This window comes from Schistocerca serialis, chromosome 4 (assembly GCF_023864345.2).
Source record: "Schistocerca serialis cubense isolate TAMUIC-IGC-003099 chromosome 4, iqSchSeri2.2, whole genome shotgun sequence".
Taxonomy (NCBI): Eukaryota; Metazoa; Arthropoda; class Insecta; order Orthoptera; family Acrididae; genus Schistocerca; species Schistocerca serialis.
Window position 1 is genome coordinate 513791874 of NC_064641.1, and position 21831 is coordinate 513813704.

The 21831-nt window shown below is 39.0% G+C and overlaps 1 protein-coding gene across 1 annotated transcript in view; it reads right to left on the bottom strand.

Moving 5' to 3' along the window:
- The window catches only part of LOC126475239 (ATP-dependent RNA helicase DHX8), a 135197-nt gene that overhangs the window by 43024 nt on the left and 70342 nt on the right, over positions 1-21831 (bottom strand). Inside the window, exons 11-12 of the mRNA XM_050102926.1 lie at positions 19915-20162; positions 9055-9173 (exon numbers count right to left, since the gene is read on the bottom strand). Coding sequence (XP_049958883.1) covers positions 9055-9173; positions 19915-20162 — 367 coding nt within the window. The remainder of the gene's footprint in view (positions 1-9054; positions 9174-19914; positions 20163-21831) is intronic.

Consider the following 21831-nt stretch of genomic DNA (forward strand, 5'->3'; position numbering starts at 1 on the left):
AGTAAAACAGGGATGATGGAATAGTGTAGGATTAAGTCCTGTGATGCTGAGGGAATTAGATTAGAAACTGGGACAACAAAAGTAGTAGACAAGTGTTGCTATTCAACTAGCAAAATAACTGATGATGGCTGAAGTGGAATGGATTTAAAATGCAGACTGGAATAGTAAGGAAATAATTTCTGAAAAGAGAATTTTTTTAACACCAAAGATAGATTTAAATGTTAGGACGTTTATTCTCATGGTATCTGAAATGTAGCCTTACATGGAAGTGACACATGGATGATAAATAGTTCAGTTAAGAAATGGATGGAAGGTTCTGAAATGTGTTACAGAAGAATGCCGGAGATTAGATGGTAGACAGGATAAATAATGAGAAGATATAGAATAAAATTGGAGAGAAAAGAAATATCCTGTAACTAAAGAAGGGATCAGTTGAAAGGACACACCATGCTGCAACATGGAGTCATAAATTTGCAACAAAGAGAATTGTGGGGAGTAAAAATTTTAGAGGGAGACCAAGGGATGAATACTGTAAGCAGGTTCAAATTGACGCAAGCTGCAGCAGTTATGCAGAGATGTAGAGGCTTGCACAGGGCAGAGCAAAAAACCACAACAGCCACCACACTTTTCATGTGATGTGAACTTGTTCCTCTCACCGCAATTTCTCTACCTATTGTAGTGTTACAAGCACTGGCAGTAACACTGCTGTCTTTTACACCTAAGAATCAGCTAAATATTTATAAATTTATACTTCCATGTATTTACATTAGTTTCATTTCAATATTCACAAAAATGTGTTTCTTTTCTGTTACAGGTGGAATTTACGGGATCCTGAGAATGCGGTAATGTCTTTCTCAGCTGATGTGGAGCTTTCCACTGCTGGTCATCACGATGTATTATCCAACAACCAACAACTTGAGATGACATCTGTATTTGCAAGAGCCTCGTTATGCTTTATTATTCTAATGAAATAAAAATGAAATTGTAATTGTACACTCTAGCATGTCACAAAATGGGTTGGTTCTCTCTTGTATATCTGAGGAGATGGTTCACAAATGTACAGTATTGCCATATATTAATACTGATGATATCATTACCTATAAATTGAGATAAATAGACATGAAGTACACAGGAATTGTTCAAAAAGAAGTTTTTTGCAACAGAATTTTTTATTTACGACAAATTTCATTTATTTTGCACAAGAATTAAAAATCAATATGGAAATGAAGCACTATAAATGACATTCACCAGATGAATGATAGGACTTATGACACTCACGGAGTGCAATACACCATTTAATTGTAACAATGAATGGTAGTAAAATGAACTGTGATTGCATAATAACAAACTTATTATTAAGTGTAAGAAGTCTTCAGTTATCTGCATTAGATGTGAAAATAAACCTGCAAACTGCAAGAAGTAATGTAAAAAAGAATTACAACAAAAAGAAAATTTATTCTGATGTGTGGAGTTTCTTGCATCTGTATGAAGTCTGATATGGTTAAGTATGACCATCAAATATTAGATAACCAAAACTAATAGTCAACTTAGCCGAGTAAAGCAAAATAATAAAAAATATAGGAAATGTCACACTATCATGTCAGACAATAATATTACTTTTCTCAAAACATCTACCAATATAATAAATGTGTTTTCTCGTAGTGATGACCCCATGTCTCATCAATGGTTTCTATGCAACTGAAAAAGTAAGAGTTTTCTCTCCAACATAACAATTCACATGAAACCTATTACAAAGAGTAGTACACAAGTACTCATCACTATCTCTTCAAGATGTTCATCCAGGTCATCAATCTTGTGTATCTTCTACTGCACCTCTCTACAGGTCGTCCATAATCTGCAGCTGACCAGAAGTCATTTAATCTGCAGCTGACCAGAAGTAGACCGCTACATTCCCCATCGTTGTCGTCGTCTTCTTCTTCTTCTTCTTCTTCTTCTTCTTCTTCTTCCCTCACTCTCCCACCCCAGTATCAGTTTTGGTATTCTTGTTTCCACCATTCTTCTCGCATGTCATTTTCTTCAATCCATCACATCACTTATTTCTTCTTCCATTTCCATTATCTTTATCATTTCAGTGTACCTTATGTTGTTGATATTCTCCAGAAATCCATCTCTAATAATTGACTTGCATTATATCTATGATTGCTTGTCCAGGCCTCTGTTTCAAACAGGACTATACCCTCTAATATCGACTTGAATATGAATCTTTTTGTTCTACTCATCACATTAAAGTTATTTATCCACTCGTAACTTTTTCCCCTCAGACAGCTGCCACTAAACTGCAGCTGCATTCTGCAAATCATCTCTGTAGCATTAGTCCATTCAGTGTAGAGAAACGGAAGCACTCTGCTCATTTCTTCCTTGGTGGTAGCAGACAATGGGACTCTCGTAATACAATTGTCTGAAATTACTACACACAGAGCTATCCATTGAATCAACACAGCTATTGCATAAAAACAGCACTTGGGTTAAGGCATGTCACTGCTGGGTCAGTGATGTCAACCAACGGAAAAGAGTGCATTTACTTATTGATATCCCCAAAATTTTATTGGGAGTTGTTGTTGTTGTTGTTGTTGTTGTTGTTGTTGTGGTCTTCAGTCCTGAGACTGGTTTGATGCAGCTCTCCACGCTACTCTATCCTGTGCAAGCTTCTTCATCTCCCAGTAGCTACTGCAGCCTACATCCTTCTGAATCTGCTTAGTGTATTCATCTCTTGGTCTCCCTCTACGATTTTTACCCTCCATGCTGCCCTCCAGTATTAAATTGGTGATCCCTTGATGCCTCAGAACATGTCCTACCAACCGATCCCTTCTTCTAGTCAAGTTGTGCCACAAACTCCTCTTCTCCCCAATTCTACTCAATACCTCCTCGTTAGCTATGTGATCTACCCATCTAATCTTCAGCATTCTTCTGTAGCACCACATTTCGAAAGCTTCTATTCTCTTCTTGTCTAAACTATTTATCGTCCACATTTCACTTCCATACATCGCTACACTCCATACAAATACTTTCAGAAATGACTTCCTGACACTTAAATCTATACTCGATGTGAACAAATTTCTCTTCTTCAGAAACGCTTTCCTTGCCATTGCCAGTCTACATTTTATATCCTCTCTACTTCGACCATCATCAGTTATTTTGCTCCCCAAATAGCAAAACTCCTTTACTACTTTAAGTGTCTCATTTCCTAATCTAATTCCCCCAGCATCACCCGACTTAATTTGACTACATTCCATTATCCTCGTTTTGCTTTTGCTGATGTTCATGTAGTTGTAGAAGTAGATGTAGATGTACCACATTTTTTTCTTCTGCAAACAAATTAGGCTACATTTATTTTCAGTCCCCTGTTTCGTAAGTACTGAAAATATAAAAAGTACTGAAGAAGTACTGAAATGAAGAAACAGACTCATAAGACTTAAGAAACTTCAAACAAATTTTTACTGAATATGATAGACAACAAAGACAACATTTATGACAGCTCAGCATTCAAGTTTATCCACTTATTGACTAGAGAACATGACTTCTTTGAAGAGCAATATAAATGAAACCATCCTGCACATAAACAATTCGTGTCATGGTGCACACACACCAACAAACCAAAATTTTGATAATATCAGTACCATATCTATGGCAGGTCAAGAACTTCTCATTTTGCCCTTGTATTGCAGAACAAGCACCTGCACATTGCAGCCAAACTTATATTGCAATTTTTGCTAGTGTGAAAACATTGACAAACTAAAAAATACTACCGAATTGGGAACAGCACAGCACTACGTAAGTAATCCTTCATGTGAAGGTCCGATGTCTTGTGCATTGACTTGTTCAGTGATGACCCTTTCTACAAACAAATAAAAAAATATGGAACAAAGGCCATTTTGCTTGAACAGTCCACGGGTGTACTGCCGGTCCATAGTGTCCAACAGGCAAAATATTTCAGCGAAGAGAAATGTCGCCGTCATCAGGTGCACTGATGAACTGAGCTCCTGAGGGCGGGCGGCCATCTTAAATCCCCTCCCCCTGCAAGGCATTCTCTCCGAGGTCCGTGCGCACGTCGGCGGTCGCTGAGATGCTGCTGTCAGTGTCTGTGGTGGCGTTGGTGAAATTGCCTCATCTGTCCTGGTCATTAGTTCATTTTCTTTGCTGAGCATCTTTTTAATTAGACTCAATGCTGGTTCCCATACCTTCAAGAGGTTATAGCCGCGATCTTGGTTGACAAGTCCGTCCCTGGTACGAATTTCGATAGCCTCTCGAACGACGCTGTCCCAGTATTGAGATGTCTGTGCCAAGACCCTGGTATGTTGGTAGTCCATTTTGTGATTTTCGGATAAACAGTGCTCTGCGACCGCCGACTTGTTGGGGTACCTAAGTCGAGTGTGCCTCTGATGTTCTCGGCTATGATCTTCAATGCTGCGCACTGTCTGTCCAATATAAGTCTTCTCATGCCGACGCGGAATATGGTATATGCTGGCCTTCTGCAAACCTACATCGTCTTTGACACTGTGTTTTATTTGGCAGGCAAAAGACAGTTCCTACTCGGTGTTTCCTCAATATTTGTCCCATTTTCCCCGATAGTGTGCCAGTATATGGTATACAGGCAGTGGCTATCTCTTCCTCCATGACTTCTTCCGTCTCCACAGGCTGTACTGTAGAGGTGGGGCGGAGACCGCATCTGATCTGCCATTCCGAGTACTTGTTTTACCGGAATACAGTTTTGAGACTTTCCAGCTCATGGGACAGTCTCTCTGCATCAGAGATGGTGCGCGCCTTGTGCACCAGTGGTTTTAGCACCCCATTGCTCTGCGAAGGGTGGTGGCAGCTATCCCCATGCAAATAGGGGTCGGTGTGCATTTTCTTCCTGTATACCCTGTGGCCCAGAGTGCCATCTGCTCTTCTTTTGACCATGATGTCCAGGAATAGCAATCTTCCTTCTGCTTCGGTCTCCATAGGGAATTTGATGTTTGGATGTATTGAGTTCAGGTGTGTAAGGAGGTCTAGGAGCTTGTTCTTTCCATGGGGCCAGATCACAAACATGTCATCCACATAATGGAGAAAACAAGTGGGTTTCCATTTGGATGACGCCAAAGCTTCCTCCTAGAAGTACTCCATATATAAATTCGTGACCTCAGGCGAGAGTGGGCTCCCCATTGCAACTACTTCTGTTTGTTCATAGTATTCTCCATTAAAGAGAAAATACGTGGAGGTCAGAACATGCCTGAAAAGGTCGGTCGTCTACTCACAAATTTCTGTGCAATAAGCTCAACTGACTCTCAAAGAGGCACCCTGGTGAATAATGAAACGACGTCAAAACTCACCAGGATATCTGAGTCTTTCAGCTTGAAGTTGTCGAGACATTTTACAAAATCCGCAGAAGGAACTTAATTCTGCTCCCACACCTATGTTCATGCTGGTAGCGGACACTGTCAGTGCAGTTGAACAGGTTGCTGCACGACTACCACCTGAAACAGCTGAAGAAGTATGCCAGGAAACCTGCTGTGCTCGAGATCTAAACTGATAAGGTCGAATATTACCAGCAGGGAGACGACAGCCATTCAAGACCTGAGATAGAGCCCTGAGATTGTTGTCTTACCGGCTGACAAAGGCACTGCTACCGTTGTTCTTTCCCATAAGAACTAGATTGAGAAGATGCAGAGCCTATTAAATGACGAATCTTACAGGAAGATCAACGCTGACCCCACAAAGAAGGTGGAGGACAAGACTAGGATTCTTCTCAAGGACACGGATTTACCAGAGTGTGTCACCAAGAAATTGACACCTCACGGACCTGTACTGCCAAGACTTTATGGACTCCCTAAAGTCCACAAAGAAGGGTACCATTACTCCCAATTGCCAGCAACATTAAGGCACCTACATATTTGCTGGCCAAATACCTGGCAGAATTACTAAGCCCTTATGTGGGTAAATAAGGCAACGGCATTGACGCACTGGATACACCGGTTCCCGTCAGATCACCGAAGTTAAGCGCTGTCAGGCACGGCCAGCACTTGGATGGGTGACCATCCGGGCCGCCATGCGTTGTTGCCATTTTTCGGGGTGCACTCAGCCTCGTGATGCCAATTGAGGAGCTATTCGACCGAATAGTAGTGGCTCTGGTCAAAGAAAACCATCATGACGACCAGGAGAGCGGTGTGCTGACCACACGCCCCTCCTATCCGCATCCTCAGCTGAGGACGACACGGCAGTCGGATGGTCCCGGTGGGCTGCATATGGCCTGAAGACGGAGTGCTTTTTTTTATGTGGGTAAATGCCTTTATCACATTCGCAATTCTGTGGATTTCGTAAAACGTCTCAACAACTTCAAGCTGAAAAACTCAGATATCCTGGTGCATTTTGACATTTCATTATTCACCAGGGTGCCTCTTTGAGAGTCAGTTGAGCTTATTGCACAGAAATTTGACGAGAAGATGACCGAACTTTTCAGGCATGTTCTGACTTCCATGCATTTTCTCTTTAATGGAGAATACTATGAATAAACAGATGGAGTCGCAATGAGGAGCCCACTCTCACCTGTGGTCGCGAATTTCTATATGGATTACTTCGAGAAGGAAGCTTTGACGTCATCCAAATGGAAACCCACATCCGAACATCAAATTCCCTACGGAGACCGAAGCAGAAGGAAGATTACCATTCCCGGACGTCATGGTCAAAAGAAGAGCGGATGGCACCCTGGGACATGGGGTATACAGGAACAAAACGCACAACGACCTGTATTTGCATGCGGATAGCTGCCACCAACCTTCGCAAAGGAAAGGGGTGCTAAAAACACTGGTGCACAGGACATGCACCATCTCTGATGCAGTGAGTCTGCCCCATAAGCTGGAACACCTCAAAACTGTGTTCCGTATAAACGGGTACTCAGAATGGCATATCAGACACGCTCTCCGCCCCACCTCTACAGTACAGCATGTGGACATGGAAGAAGTCATGGGGGAAGATATAGACACTGCATATATACTGTATACTGGTGCACTATCGGGGAAAATAGGACAAATATTGAGGAAACCCCAAGTAAGAACTGTCTTTTGCCGGCCAAATAAAACACGAGCATTATTGGGAAGTGTCAAAGATGATCTCAGTTTGCGAAAGGCCAGCATATACCAGATTTCATGTCAGTGTGGGAAGACTTATATTGGACAGACAGTGTGCACCATCGAAGATCAATGCCGAGAACATCAGAGGCACACTCAACTTAGGTACCCCAACAAGTCAGCGGTTGCAGAGCACTGTTTACCTGAAAATCACAAAATGGCCTACTAACATACCTGGGTCTTGGCACAGACATCTAAACACTGGGACAGCGTCGTTAGAGAGGCTATCGAAATTCTTACCAGAGATTGTAACCTCAGCAATGCATGGGAACCAGCATTGAGTCTCATTAAAAAGATTCTCAGCAAAGCAAATGAACGGGTGACCAGGGCAGATGAGGCAATTACACCAATGCCAACACAGACACCGACGCCAGCATCTCAGCGACCGCCAACGTGCGCTCGCGGACCTCGGAGAGAACTCCTTGCAGGGGGAGAGGATTTAAGATATCCGCCTGCCGTCAGGAGCTCACCTGACGATGGTGACATGTTTTATTGCTGAAATATTGTGCCCGTTGGCCACTATGGACCGGTAGTACACCCGTGACTGTTCGAGCAAGAAATACGCTGGGAGAAACAGAAGAATCACAATGGTCATTTTGTTCATTAGACAAATTCTGCACCTGCATAACAACATTTACAAGTCTTCCGTGAGTATTTAAATATGTACCTGTGTTGGATTAGTTCAAACTTAATGTTTTTGTTGTGGTCTTCAGTACAGAGACTGGTTTGATGCAGCTCTCTATGCTACTCTATCCTATGCAAGCTTCTTCATCTCCCAGTACCTTCTGCAACATCCTTCTGAATCTGCTTTGTGGATTCATCTCGTGGTTTCCCTCTACGATTTTTACCCTCCACACTGCCCTCCAATACTAAATTAGTCAACCCTTGATGCCTCAGAACACGTCCTACCAACCGATCCCTTCTTCTAGTCAAGGTGTGCCACAAATTTCTCTTCTCCCTAATTCTATTCAATACCTCCTCATTAGTTATGTGGTCTACCCATCTAATCTTCAGCATTCTCCTGTAGCACCTCATTTCGAAACCTTCTATTCTCTTCTTGTCTAAACTATTTATCGTCCATGTTTCACTTCCATAGATGGCTACACTCCACACAAATACTTTTAGAAACAACTTCCTGAGATTTAAATCTATACTCGATGTTAACAAATTTCTCTTCTTCAGAAATGCTTTCCTTGCCATTGCCAGTCTACATTTTATTTCCTCTCTATTTCATCAGTTATTTTGCTCCCCAAATAGCAAAATTCATTAACTACTTTAAGTGTCTCATTTCCTAATCTAATTCCCGCAGCATCACCCGATTTAATTCGACTACATTCCATTATCCTCATTTTGCTTTTGTTGATGTTCAGCTTACATCCTCCTTTCAAGACACTGTTCATTCCATTCAACTGCTCTTCCAGGTCCTTTGCTGTCTCTGACAGAATTACAATATCATCGGTGAATCTCAAAGTTTTTATTTCTTCTCCATGGATTGTAATTCCTACTCTGAATTTATCTTTTGTTTCCTTTACCGCTTGCTCAATATACAGATTGAATAACATCAGGGATAGGCTACAACCCTGTCTCACTCCCTTCCCAACCACTGCTTCCCTTTCATGCCCCTCAGTTCTTATAACTGCCATCTGGTTTCTGTACAAATTGTAGCTAACCTTTCGCTCCCTGTATTTTACCCCTGCCACCTTCAGAATTTGAAACAGAGTATTCCAGTCAACAAAGGCCTTGTTGGCTGAAAGCTCATTTTGTGACAGTCTTTTTGTCGAGCCTATCTGTGACTCAGCATCCCTACTACTATACAGTGAGTAGCGACTATCCTTTTCATATTGTTGTTATATTCCATTCCAGATTTTCCATTATTATTATTATTATTATTATTATTACTATTATTGTAAGAGTGAAGTGAACTACCTACCAAACAATACATCTGTATGAATTGTCCTCTCATGAGCCTCATCCAACATTATCACAGAATAGTATTTGAGATCCAAATCAACAAGACATTCTCTCAGCAGCATACCATCTGTCATGTATCTGAAAAGAAACACACAAACATTTTTTCTTTCATGAATGTAATATCCTTACACTTAAAATGAAGACTGACAACCAGTCATATGTAGTTAGCTCACACTTAAAAATGACAAACAATAAAATTGAAATAGCTTTTGACATTTCAATTACTACTACTACTATTGTTATTGTTATTATTATTATTATTACTGTTATTAGTTAGAACTGTGTTTACACGGTGCTGCTGCAGGTGTGTGTGTGTGGGGAGGGGGGGGGGGGGTGCATTTAAAACAGAATCTCATTTTCATCTTACAAGGGAGATTGATTACATATTTTAAAAAACTTTATTGACAGACTATTTCCAAATCCACAAACTTCACTTATATTACACTTCAGTCAAGCTGATCACAGTATTTTCCATTCCTCCCTTTCATAGATTCTGTTGTCAATAATATTAAAGCAAGAAATTTGCCTCTTTGGCGTTGTTAAAGCTTTTATTTAAGAAAACTGTACCTACTCATCATCCAGATGCTCACACACAGGGAAACTGATGAAGGGGGCCAGTTCTTTCCGAATTTGGCCCAATACAATGAATCCAGAAAAAGGAGTCAACACTCAGGTGGACGTTCCGTTACTTTATAGTCAAATTAGTTTTAAAGACCCTCTACCTAATAATATGTGCAGTAGTAATTTCGTTATGCACTTGAACATAAGAGGTCTGTCTGAAGGAATGATCAGGAAGATTTATAATATAGAAATTTTGCTAGAAAGTGTGAAACAATCTGTGAAAGTAATATGGCCTTAATGAACATTGGCTAAAATCTGAAAATATCAGTCTCCTAAATAAACTTACAGGTTATAAACTGGCTAACAGCTTTTGTAGGACCAATGGGTATGGAGGCTCTTGCATACTAGTTCATTCCACGGTAGACTATGATATCAGACAGAATTTTAGCCATCTGAATGAAGAAGGCACATTTGAAAGTTGTTGTATAGAACTTAAAGAGTATAACACACTAATTATCAGCATATATCGCACCCCTGGGTACCATATAAGCTCTGTATTTGTAGATAAGTTTGATACATTGCTACATAAATTAAAATGTGAGAAACTGTACAAGAAAGTGGTTATATATGCTGACTTCAACATAGATGTACGGACTGATGACAAATTTTCTTCACACTTAAAGAACCTGGTAGCCACAAATGGGCTAAATCTCAATTTCGATCAGTATACAAGAATTACAGCAAGCTCTGCAACATGTATTGACAATATTGTAAGTAGTTATAATTATTATGCAAAAGAAAAGTTTCTTCTAGATTTAGGAGTATCAGACCATAAAGCACTATTTGTATCACTACCGAAGCAAAATTCAGTCTGCACAACAAAAAGATGTAGGAATTTCAGTCAAGAAAATGTGGAAGTATTTTGCAAAAAACTAAGCCAAACCAAGTGGACAGTCAGCAAACACACTTCCAGAAGTGACGATTACAATAACTTTTTAACTGAATTCTTGGGTATATTCAATGAATGCTTCCCTTTTGTAAAGTGAGGACCAGGTTCCAAAAAAGTAGATCCTGGGTAACAAAAGGAATTAGAGTGTCTAGTGCTACTAAGAGGAAACTGCATATGGAGGCAAAAGTAAATCGAAGCCCTCAATTTCTTAAGTATGTAAGCACATACAAAAATACATTTGACAAAATAGTTAAACTAGCAAAACATACTGCAAATAACGACTTCATTTCAAATGCAAAAAACAAATCAAAAGCTGTTTGGTCTGTTATAAGAAGTGAAGTTGGCAGTGAGGCAGAGAGAAAATGCCCTTCTAGTAGAGCTGTTCCAGAACCCAGTGCCATTTGTGAATCATTCAATGACTTTTTCATAAACTGTAACAAATTTGGTGACTGTTCACCACCAAATACAAAGCCCAATATGACAGGTAGCAATTGCACATGTTTTAAGTTTTCTCACATTTCCATCTCAGATGTCATCAAAATCATAATGTCCCTAAAAAATTCAAACTCTGCGGGGTGGGATGAGGTCGCCACTGAAATAATAAAAATAGTCCATCACAGTATTGCATATCCACTCTCTTTCATAATCAACAAATCATTTGATGAGGGATGTTTCCCAGATCGATTAAAATATGCAGAAGTTCAGCCCATACATAAAAAAGGCAAACAAGATGAATTGGGCAACTGTAAGCCAATCTCACTGTTACCAATTTTCTCAAAAATATTTGAAAGAGCTGCATGTGATCAGATTGAAAATCACAATTCATCTAACAGCATTATTTTAGGCAATCAATATGGTTTCAGAAAAGGCCACAGCACAATCCATGCAATAAATGAATTAGTCACAAAAGTCAGCAGATGTCTTGATGATAGAATGTGTGTGTCAGGCATCTTTTGTGACCTGTCCAAAGCCTTCGACACAGTAAATCATGACCTGCTTCTCCAAAAATTGGCACGCTATGGTTTTCAAGGCAAATCTCTTAGCTGGATGTCATCATACTTGGCAAACAGAAAACAAAGAGTACTTATTAACATCAACGATAAGAAATTTCTCTCTGGCTGGAAAAACACTCAATTAGGTGTTCCACAAGGTTCAATATTAGGGCCACTGCTTTTTCTATATTATACAGGGTGATTCAAAAAGAATACCACAACTTTAGGAATTTAAAACTCTGCAACGACAAAAGGCAGAGCTAAGCACTATCTGTCGGCGAATTAAGGGAGCTATAAAGTTTCATTTAGTTGTACATTTGTTCGCTTGAGGCGCTGTTGACTAGGCATCAGCGTCAGTTGATGCTAAGATGGCGAGCGCTCAACAGAAAGCTTTTTGTGTTATTGAGTACGGCAGAAGTGAATCGACAACAGTTGTTCAGCGTGCATTTCGAACGAAGTATGGCGTTAAACCTCCTGATAGGTGGTGTATTAAACGTTGGGATAAACAGTTTACAGAGAATGGGTGTTTGTGCAAAGGGAAAAGTTCTGGGTGGCCGAGAACGAGTGATGAAAATGTAGCACGCATCCAGCAAGCATTTGTTCGCAGCCCAGGAAAATCGACTCGCAGAGCTAGCAGAGAGCTGCAAATTCCACAATCAACTGTATGGAGAGTCCTACGAAAAAGGTTAGTTATGAAACCTTATCGTCTGAAATTGGTTCAAGCACTGTCTCCAGCTGATAAGATTAAAAGAATCGATTTCTGTGATTTTATCCTTGCTCAAATGGAAACAGATGAATCTTTCGTTTCAAAGATTGTGTTTAGTGATGAAGCAACTTTCCACACTAACGGGAAAGTCAACCGTCACAATGTCTGTATATGGGGCACTGAGAATCTGCGGGAAACAACTCAGTATGAACGTGACTCACCTAAGGTGAACGTTTTCTGTGCCATTTCAGCCAATAAAGTTTTTGGTCCCTTTTTCTTCGAAGGTGCTACTGTAACTGGACTACAGTATCTGGAGATGTTAGAGAATTGGCTGTTCCCTCAGCTCGAACAAGAAGCACAACAATTCATATTTCAGCAGGATGGAGCGCCACCACATTGGCACTTATCTGTCCGTAACTACCTGAACGTCAACTACCCGAGGCGATGGATCGGCCGCCAGGCAGCCCGTGACAGAGCACTTCATCACTGGCCTCCAAGAAGCCCTGATCTTACCCCCTGCGATTTTTTCTTATGGGGGTATGTTAAGGATATGGTGTTTCGGCCACCTCTCCCAGCCACCATTGATGATTTGAAACGAGAAATAACAGCAGCTATCCAAACTGTTACGCCTGATATGCTACAGAAAGTGTGGAACGAGTTGGAGTATCGGGTTGATATTGCTCGAGTGTCTGGAGGGGGCCATATTGAATATCTCTGAACTTGTTTTTGAGTGAAAAAAAACCTTTTTAAATACTCTTTGTAATGATGTATAACAGAAGGTTATATTATGTTTTTTTCATTAAATAAACATTTTTAAAGTTGTGGTATTCTTTTTTAATCACCCTGTATTAATGATATGCCATGTCAGGTCCAGTCTGATATTATCCTCTATGCAGATGACTCAACAGCTGTAGTCTGTTGTAAAAATGAGGTAGACCTAATTCGTCATATTCAACAAACACTTGGGGAAGTGGAGGCATGGGTCAAAAACAATAACTTGACATTAAATTTTACAAAAACAGAAATTGTTCATTTTACCACAAAACAATCTGCACAGTCTATAAGTGAAATAAGGTATATGGACAAAAAACTAGAGACTGGAGACTGTGTCAAATTCCTTGGCGTGTTAGTCAATAAAAACCTGTTATGGAGTCACCATGTGGACAACATACTGGGTCGACTGAATAGCCTTGTATATATTATGAATATCTTGTATAATATTACTGATTTAGCTGTAAGAAAAACTGTATATAATGCATATTTTGTTTCAGTCATTAGGTATAGTATAATTTTCTGGGGGGTCTGAAAAAACAAATTTACTTAGAGCTTTTAGACTACAAAAAAGAATCATCCGAGCAATGGTGGGAGCAAAACCAAAGAAACACTGCAAACCTTTATTTGTAAAACTGGATCTAATGAGCATCCCAAGCATATACATCTATGAAACTCTCACTTTCACAAAAAGAAACCCACAACTTTTTGAGGGCAACTTCTTCTTGGATCAATATGATACTAGACATAGAACGAGCTACATGTTACCTACCCACCGTTTAAAAATCATATGAAAAAACCCCATACTACATGGGCATGAAATTTGTAAATAAAATATGGAAAGATATGGATGACCCAAATGTAAAAGGTACCAAAAGAGACCTGGAAAAATATCTGAAAGATAAATGTTACTATAGTGTAGAAGATTTCATGAATGGTAACAATGCATTATAATTGTAATTAAAATACCTCTTTGAAGATGTTACACCATGTATATTTTTAGTTTATTGTCAATTTTTAGTATTGTTATATATAGTGTAAAACTGACAAGTCACCTATGTCACAATCTTTGATTGTATAAGGCATGTTATGTGATAATAAAAATTGAATTGAAACTGAATTGAATTTATTTACATAATTTCTCCTGGTTACCTTAAAATGTGAAACTCTTTAAAAAAAAATTAACCCAGCAAAAAAAAAGTAAAGACACATTGCAATCAGTGTTATGAAAACAAATACAGAGTTAGTGCACTCAATTATTTTTCAGTTAGAAAGCCATTCTAAAGGTCTGATGAAGGGAAATAATAACAAACAGATATTTTAATAGATGCTACAAAAACAGTATAATTCTGAACCAGAACGTAACATGATGAGAGCTAAAAATTAGAAATCTGGTGGCTTAGTTAAGTCTGACACATTTACATCAAGCATAAAAGCAAGAAACATTTTGTCAGAAAATATAGTGAATGACAAGAATGGTCAGGATCTTTATGAATATGGAGGTACAAGCAGAAACAATTACGTCAATTTGTAGGTGGTTAACATTACTCTTGCAACAACTGACAGGAAAATAATACAAGATACATGTTTATTGAACACTGTCTGAAAAACTACTTAAAAATGAAAATATCACAGTTAGCACAACATTCAGGCAAGAAAGAAATAGTTCTAAAGTAAGAGAAGAGTAAGCAGATTCACAAAAATAACTTAAGAAAGATTTATTACAACATGTTTATAAAGTGAGAAGAAAATCAGTGATTAAATAAAGTGTAAGTGCAAGTGACTTACTGGAAATGAAATGCTAGAAAAACAGAGGACAACTGTCAGAAATTTTAAGCTGGAATGGTTTTAAGTGAAACTTATGTGACATGCAAAGTCTGAACTACATTATGGAGAAATGAGAGGCTAAAAGTTATATATAGAAAGTCACTGTTAAACACAGAGAAAATGCAATACCTCTACAAAGGGCGTCAGTTTACTGAAATCATTTATGAGACTATAATATGTCATACATACTGACATTTAATGAATGAATACAAGTCAAGAAATACTTGCAGAAATGTACATTAGAGAAGATGTACCAGCTTATCATAAGAAAGAATTATTAGGTCTACCAATAAATAAATGAGCTAATACATCTGAGAACTATCACAAAATCAATTTTGTACATTATGTACTGTCATTAATTGCTATACATCTGACAATATTGCAAATACAACAGTTGTCTTAGTTTTCCTTGTAAACCCTGCCTTAGTGACTGAGATCACTAATACACATATAGGCTGCTATGCCTGATTCAAAGTAACTGGATCAAATCCTGGCGGCAGAAGAAGTTTTTGCCATCACTATTTGGCTGACAAGAGAAAAGTAGATGTTTGGATGAAGTTGCCTCAATGTAGTGAATTAAATTTCAGACATCCATGGTGTTTTATAAAGAGAGGGCATGTGACACTATTGATAGTGATACATCCTTCCGATGGAAAAATTAAGCCTAACAGTCCACTGGTATTACTCCAGCAGAGTACGTCTACATCTACATAGATACTCTGCAAATCACATTTAAGTGCATGGCAGAGGGTAGGCAAAGTCCTGGAACAAAGTCTCACCCTCTCCCTTTCCTCATCCTTATCATCATCATCATCATCATCATTATCATCATACAACACAAAATGGACATGCATGCGCTCTCTCTCTCTCTCTCTCTCTCTCTCTCTCTCTCTCTCTCTCTCTCTCTCTCTCACACACACACACACACACACACACACACACACACACACACAAATTGCAGTCATCTACACTTAAGATACAACTTCTAATGCACCTTGTGGTCTCTTAGCCGACAATGCTATTTTTAAAAACTCTGTGAGTTGTAATACAGCTGCAATAATTTTGCAAATCAGTGTTCACAGCAAAATAAAATAAAAAGAACCAAACAACTGATGACAGCAGTTAAAACAACAGAACACAATAAACAAGCAGAAAAACGATGACACAATGAAGTCAGTGAAGAAAGCAGAAAGGCACAATTCAACCGTACGACAATAAGACAAGAAAAGCAAAAATAAAGTTAATTCAGTTCGTTTTAAGCTTACTATTTTCTCCATTATTATGGGGGAAATGGAGCATTTACTGAAGCATTTACTACAAGTTTAACATGTGTTAAAGTCAGGATGCAAATTATTGAAGTGGTACGACCAAGATGGTGAATGGGGTGAAGATACTATGATAGCATGACTGTTGAGTTTGCCTCTAAATGAGAAAGAAGTTAATAAAGAGTTAAAAATTTCGAAGCAGGTTGTGGTGGCTAATGGCTATAAGCAGTCACTGGTCTCCGGTTTGTACAGGAAGCATAGGCACGTGAAACCACGGATGATATAAAGAAGTATCTAATGATGCAATATAGGGGCTCAATCTCCAAAAAGTTGGCCTGCTCCTGCCGAAAGTGATTTAAGGTAGGATTCCATACGAGGGGGCAACTAAGGTATAAGTTGAAACATAGGTTTGGCAAGCTGGGATCCGGCATATATAAGTTGCAATGTGAATCCTGTGAACCATTTTATATTGGACAAATGGGTAGAAGTTTTGTCATCCACTTTAAAGAACATGTAGATCCTTCTAATAGGACTGCGTTCACACAGCATCAGGTTGGTACTATAGATAATACACTTACAGTTTTGCATCATGCATCAAAATGTAAGCAGTAGGATATTTTGGAGAAACTTGAGATTTTTAGGCATTAACTAAAGGAGCCAGATAAAGCGTTGAACAAACAAGTCATTTTTCAATGTAGTCGGTTCTTTGCTCTGTTCCAGAATGATGTATGGTTTATACTCTTAACCCCTACTACCAATACTGTTGTTACTTCCAACAACCTCTGGACCACAAACTCCTGTACACTGGGGCTTCGTCCACCAATGCTGTTTCCTTCATCCCCCCTCCCCTTCTACTCTCTACTCCTTTTCTAATATTCTCATAGTGGCATTTTGCTTCCTGGGCTCATTGTCATGTACTGAGTTCAGTTTACAGGTTTTTTACCTATAAGGCTGCCGCCAGCAAGTTGTGCTTCCTCCCCCCCCCCCCCCCCTTTAGTAAATGCATTGCATATTTTACAGTATGTGCAATACTGTCAGATGTATAGCAATTAATGACAGTACATAATGTACAAAATTGATTTTGTGATAGTCCTCAGATGTATTAGCTCACTTATTTATTGGTAGACCTAACAATTCTTTCTTAAGATAAGCTGGTACATCTTCTCTAATGTACATTTCTGCAAGTATTTCTTGTCTTATATTCATCCATTAAATGTTAGTATGTATGACATACTGTAGTTTCATAAAAGATTTCAGTAAACTGACACCCTTTGTAGAGGTATTGTATTTTCTCTGTGTTTAACAGTGACTTTCTATATATAACTTTCAGCCTCTCATTTCTCCATACTTTGCATGTCACATAAGTTTTACTTAAAACCATTTCAGCTTAAAATTTCTGTCAGTTGTCCTCTGTTTTTCTAGCACTTCATTTCCAGTAAATCACTTGCACTTACACTTTATTTAATCACTGATTTTCTTCTCACTTTATAAACACGTTGTAATAAATCTTTCGTAAGTTATTTTTGTGACTCTGCTTACTCTTCTCTTACTTTAGAACTACTTCTTTCTTGCCTGAATGTTATTGTATTCTATTGCTGAGGTACTGAGGAGTACAGCTCTTGTTTTAATTATGTACTACTGTCTGTGGTGACTATAGGCTGCTGCTGATTGGATGATAAAGTTTGTTTGTTGTATGTTGTACCTTTATGCTGCTTGTGGTATGATGTGTACGGCATACTAAGAAGCTTGGTTAGTGATTGATTATGTGGCCTTTACCACTAAATTATTTTAAAAAGTTGTTTGGGTTCCTTTCTGTTAGCATATGTTACCTGTATGATTACTCGTGAGTAACATACAGTTTCTCTGTTGTACATGGCAGCTACTATTGATTAGATTGTAAAGAAATGGTGTATAGTCATTTCTGGTCAAATTTTCAGTAATTTTCTATTATTACTCCTGATAATACATTTACATTCATGCTGTGCTACCCACTTAATCTCCTCCTCCTCCTCCTCCTCCTCCATCCGCACCCCCCCCCCCCCCCCCGCCCCCTGCTTCTCCCCCTATAAGAACACTCCCACTCTACATGTCTGTGGGTGTACACTTTTCATGCTTTGAAAAAGGACAATTTGTGGTTTAATGTCTGTTTTACATGGGGCATATTATGAAAAAGTTGTTTTATCTAAGTGGAATTTGTTAAGTTCAGTGTGATAAAAATTTTTATGCTTGTAAATGGTCGGAAGTGATGAGGATTTTAATCTCTTTTTGTTTTCCTTTAATATTAATGTCGCTGTTCACAATTAATGATTTTTACGTACCAACATACAACATTGTAATACACGTCGTATATTACTGGTCAGTGGTATTAGTTATTTGACTCTTTTTGGTAAAGATTTTAAAAAAGTATGAATTTTATTATGGACCTGTATGATTATTGTATGAATTGTTGTGTTACTGATGGATGGAGAAGATTTTAATAAATAAAAAGGTTTCCTGTATCCTGACAGGGCGCCCCCTTCCTGCAGTTTCCTTACGACAGAGGGAGGAGTAAACTGCCAGTTATCTGCAAGCACTGTGAATGTACATTACAAATTTTTTGACATCTTCGGAAATGCCGTTTCTGACTTTGTTATGTAAGTTTAAAATGATATGTTCTGTATCTTTGGTATATACTTAAGCATTCAGTAATTACTGTATTATGCACGAGTGTAAATTTGATTTCTGCCCTGTAGGTTAATTTGAAAATGGGTCTTGGCCTGAATCTAGTCACTGAATGAAAAATAAAATATTTAAGATGAGGGATATCATGTTTGGTAGCGTGTTCAGCAACAGGGTGGTCCACTTGTTACTTGGCCACAGTTTGTCGGTGGCCATTCATGAGGACAGACAGCTTGTTGGTTGTCATGCCTACATAGAATGCAGCACAGAGGTAACAGCTTAGCTTGTAAATCACATGACTGGTTTCACAGGTAGCCCTGCCTTTGATGGGATAGGTGATGTTAGTGGCCGGACTGAAATAGGTGGTGGTGTATATGTGCGGATGGACATGTGTGTCTGTGTGCAAGTGTATACCTGTCCTTTTTTTCCCCCTAAGGTAAGTCTTTCCGCTCCCGGGATTGGAATGACTCCTTACCCTCTCCCTTAAAACCCACATCCTTTCGTCTTTCCCTCTCCTTCCCCCTTTCCTGATGAAGCAATCATGGGTTGCGAAAACTTGAAAATTGTGTGTGTGTTTTTTATTGTTTATATTGTCTCAAGCAATATACCAACGCTTTCGTTTGGTAAGTTACAGCTTCTTTGTTTTTCGATATATTAATTATATAAACTCAGATGATGTGACTTACCGAACGAAAGTGCTGGCAGGTCGATAGACACACAAACAAACACAAACATACACACGAAATTCAAGCTTTCGCAACAAACTGATGCCTCATCAGGAAATAGGGAAGGAGAGGGAAAGACGAAAGGATGTGGGTTTTAAGGGAGAGGGTAAGGAGTCATTCCAATCCCAGGAGCGGAAAGACTTACCTTAGGGGGAAAAAGGGACAGGTATACACTCGCGCACACACACACACACATATCCATCTGCACATACACAGACACAAGCAGACATTTGCCTTTACAGGAAGCATGTAATTACTTGAGGTTATGGTAGAAGCAAGTCTTGCACATAACTAAGAGAAATGTATGCTACTAATCTATGGTTAAAAAAATTTGCAAAATAGACATAGAGGAAGGACTGACTCACTTGATTACAGTTTCAGGACTGGTACAGTCTTCAAATCTGATGGTGTAACCCACCTCCTGACCAAGTCGACATCCAAATTCTTCAGCAACTCTCTTTGCAACAGACATAGCAGCGACTCTCCTGGGCTGTGTACAGCCAATTTTCCCTCTGCTTGTGAAACCAGCTTCAGCTAAATACTGGGTAATCTGGGTTGTTTTTCCTGATCCAGTCTCACCTATTACAATAAGAATTTGGTTTTCTGTCACAGCCTGCAAGCAAAAATAAACAAACAGTACTGCATGTCTTGCAAATCAGTAGTCATTTACAAAGATCACATATAGCTCCCAAGAGGATGTTATAGACTGGCCCTTTTCAATTTTCTTCCTACTTATAGGACTTAAAGGTCAGTGCCCGAACATCAGTTTCCAAAAACAATATTTACAAAGGTCACATATAGCTTCCAAGAGGCTCTTATAGATTGGCCCTCTTCAGTTTTTTTTATACTTATAAGATTTGGAGGTCAGTGCCTGGACATCATTTTCCAAAAACAATATGACAACATATTTCTTAAAAATTTAAAATTTGAATTTTAACAGTATCATTCATAACTAACTGTGTAGCATTCTAGTCTTCATATTCCAAGGATATATGTTTGATTCTTTGCTAGAAGCAACTGTTTTATTTTATTTCTACGTTTATTATCAAACTGAAATGTTAATAACAAATACTGAATTATACCTGTTTAACAAAAATTTAAAAACCATGATCAAATTTCACGTAATTATTATTCATCATCATCATCATTTAAGACTTATTATGCCTTTCAGCGTTCAGTCTGGAGCATAGTCCCCCTTATAAGATTCCTCCATGATCCCCTATTCAGTGCTAACATTGGTGCCTCTTCTGATGTTAAGCCTATTACTTCAAAATCATTCTTAACCGAATCCAGGTACCTTCTCCTTGGTCTGCCCCAACTCCTCCTACCCTCTACTGCTGAACCCATTAGTCCCTTGGGTAACCTTGCTTCTCCCATGCGTGTAACATGACCCCACCATCTAAGCCTGTTCGCCCTGACTGCTACATCTATAGAGTTCATTCCCAGTTTTTCTTTGATTTCCTCATTGTGGACACCCTCCTGCCATTGTTCCCATCTACTAGTACCTGCAATCATCCTAGCTACTTTCACATCCGTAACCTCAACCTTATTGATAAGGTAACCTGAGTCCACCCAGCTTTCACTCCCATACAACAAAGTTGGTCGAAAGATTGAATGGTGCACAGATAACTTAGTCTTGATACTGACTTCCTTCTTGCAGAAGAGAGTAGATCATAGCTGAGCGCTCACTGCATTAGCTTTCCAGTTCTGTCACTATGTTGCCATCCTGTGAGAATATGCATCCTAAATACTTGGAACCGTCCACCTGTTCTAACTTTGTTCCTCCTATTTGGCACTCAATCCGTTTATATCTCTTTCCCACTGACATTACTTTCGTTTTGCAGATGCTAATCTTCGTACCATAGTCCTTACATTTCTGATCTAGCTCTGAAATATTACTTTGCAAACTTTCAATCGAATCTGCCATCACAACTAAGTCATCCGCATATGCGAGACTGCTTATTTTGTGTTCACATATCTTAATCTCACCCAGCCAGTCTATTGTTTTCAACATATGATCCATAAATAATATGAACAACAGTGGAGACAGGTTGCAGCCTTGTCTTACCCCTGAAACTACTCTGAACCATGAACTGAATTTATCGTCAACTCTAACTGCTGCCTGACTATCCATGTAAAGACCTTTAATTGCTTGCAAAAGTTTGCCTCCTATTCCATAATCTCATAGAACAGACAATAACTTCCTCCTAGGAACCCGTCATATGCCTTTTCTAGATCTATAAAGCATAGATACAATTCCCTGTTCCACTCATAACACTTCT